This window comes from Eimeria tenella, genomic scaffold, assembly GCF_000499545.2.
Source record: "Eimeria tenella Houghton genomic scaffold, Eth_scaff2956, whole genome shotgun sequence".
Lineage (NCBI taxonomy): Eukaryota > Apicomplexa > Conoidasida > Eucoccidiorida > Eimeriidae > Eimeria > Eimeria tenella.
The window spans coordinates 1-401 of record NW_013542832.1 but is presented as its reverse complement, the minus strand read 5'-3'; the positions used below and the strand labels follow the sequence as shown (position 1 = coordinate 401).

At 59.1% G+C, this 401-nt stretch overlaps 1 protein-coding gene across 1 annotated transcript in view; it reads right to left on the bottom strand.

Annotated features, from left to right (window-relative positions):
- Nucleotides 1-298, bottom strand: part of ETH_00037245 (uncharacterized protein) — a gene marked incomplete at both ends in the record, with an annotated part of 1,149 nt that extends 851 nt beyond the window's left edge. Inside the window, one exon of the mRNA XM_013375667.1 lies at nucleotides 209-298. Within this exon, the coding sequence (XP_013231121.1) occupies nucleotides 209-298 (90 nt within the window). The remainder of the gene's footprint in view (nucleotides 1-208) is intronic.
- Between the last annotated feature and the right edge of the window lie 103 nt (nucleotides 299-401).

Sequence of the window (401 nt, the reverse complement as noted above, 5' to 3'; positions counted from 1 at the left end):
AGCAGCAGCAGCAGCAGTTTGTAGCTCCAACAGCGTCTCCGTCACGGAAGCCACAGCAGCCACGAGCCCAGCAGCAGCAGCAGCAGCAGCAGCAACAGCCCTACAGCAACCCAACTAGCAGCAGCACCACGAGCAGCAGCAGCAGCTGCAGCCCAGCAGCAGCCCAACCAGCAGCAGCAGCAGCAGCAGCAGCAGCAGCAGCACTGACTGTCTTCCTTGCTTGTCTGTGCTTATCAATGAAATCTGCAAAAGAGAATTCGCTGTCTTCTTCAACAGCAGCAGCTGCTGCTGCTCTCATGCTGCCTTCTGCCTGCACCCCACAAGTTCCAAACAAAGTGCTGCTGCTGCTGCTGCTGCGGTTGCGGGTTTGGCTGGTGCAGCAGCGGCTGCTGCCAGCAGCA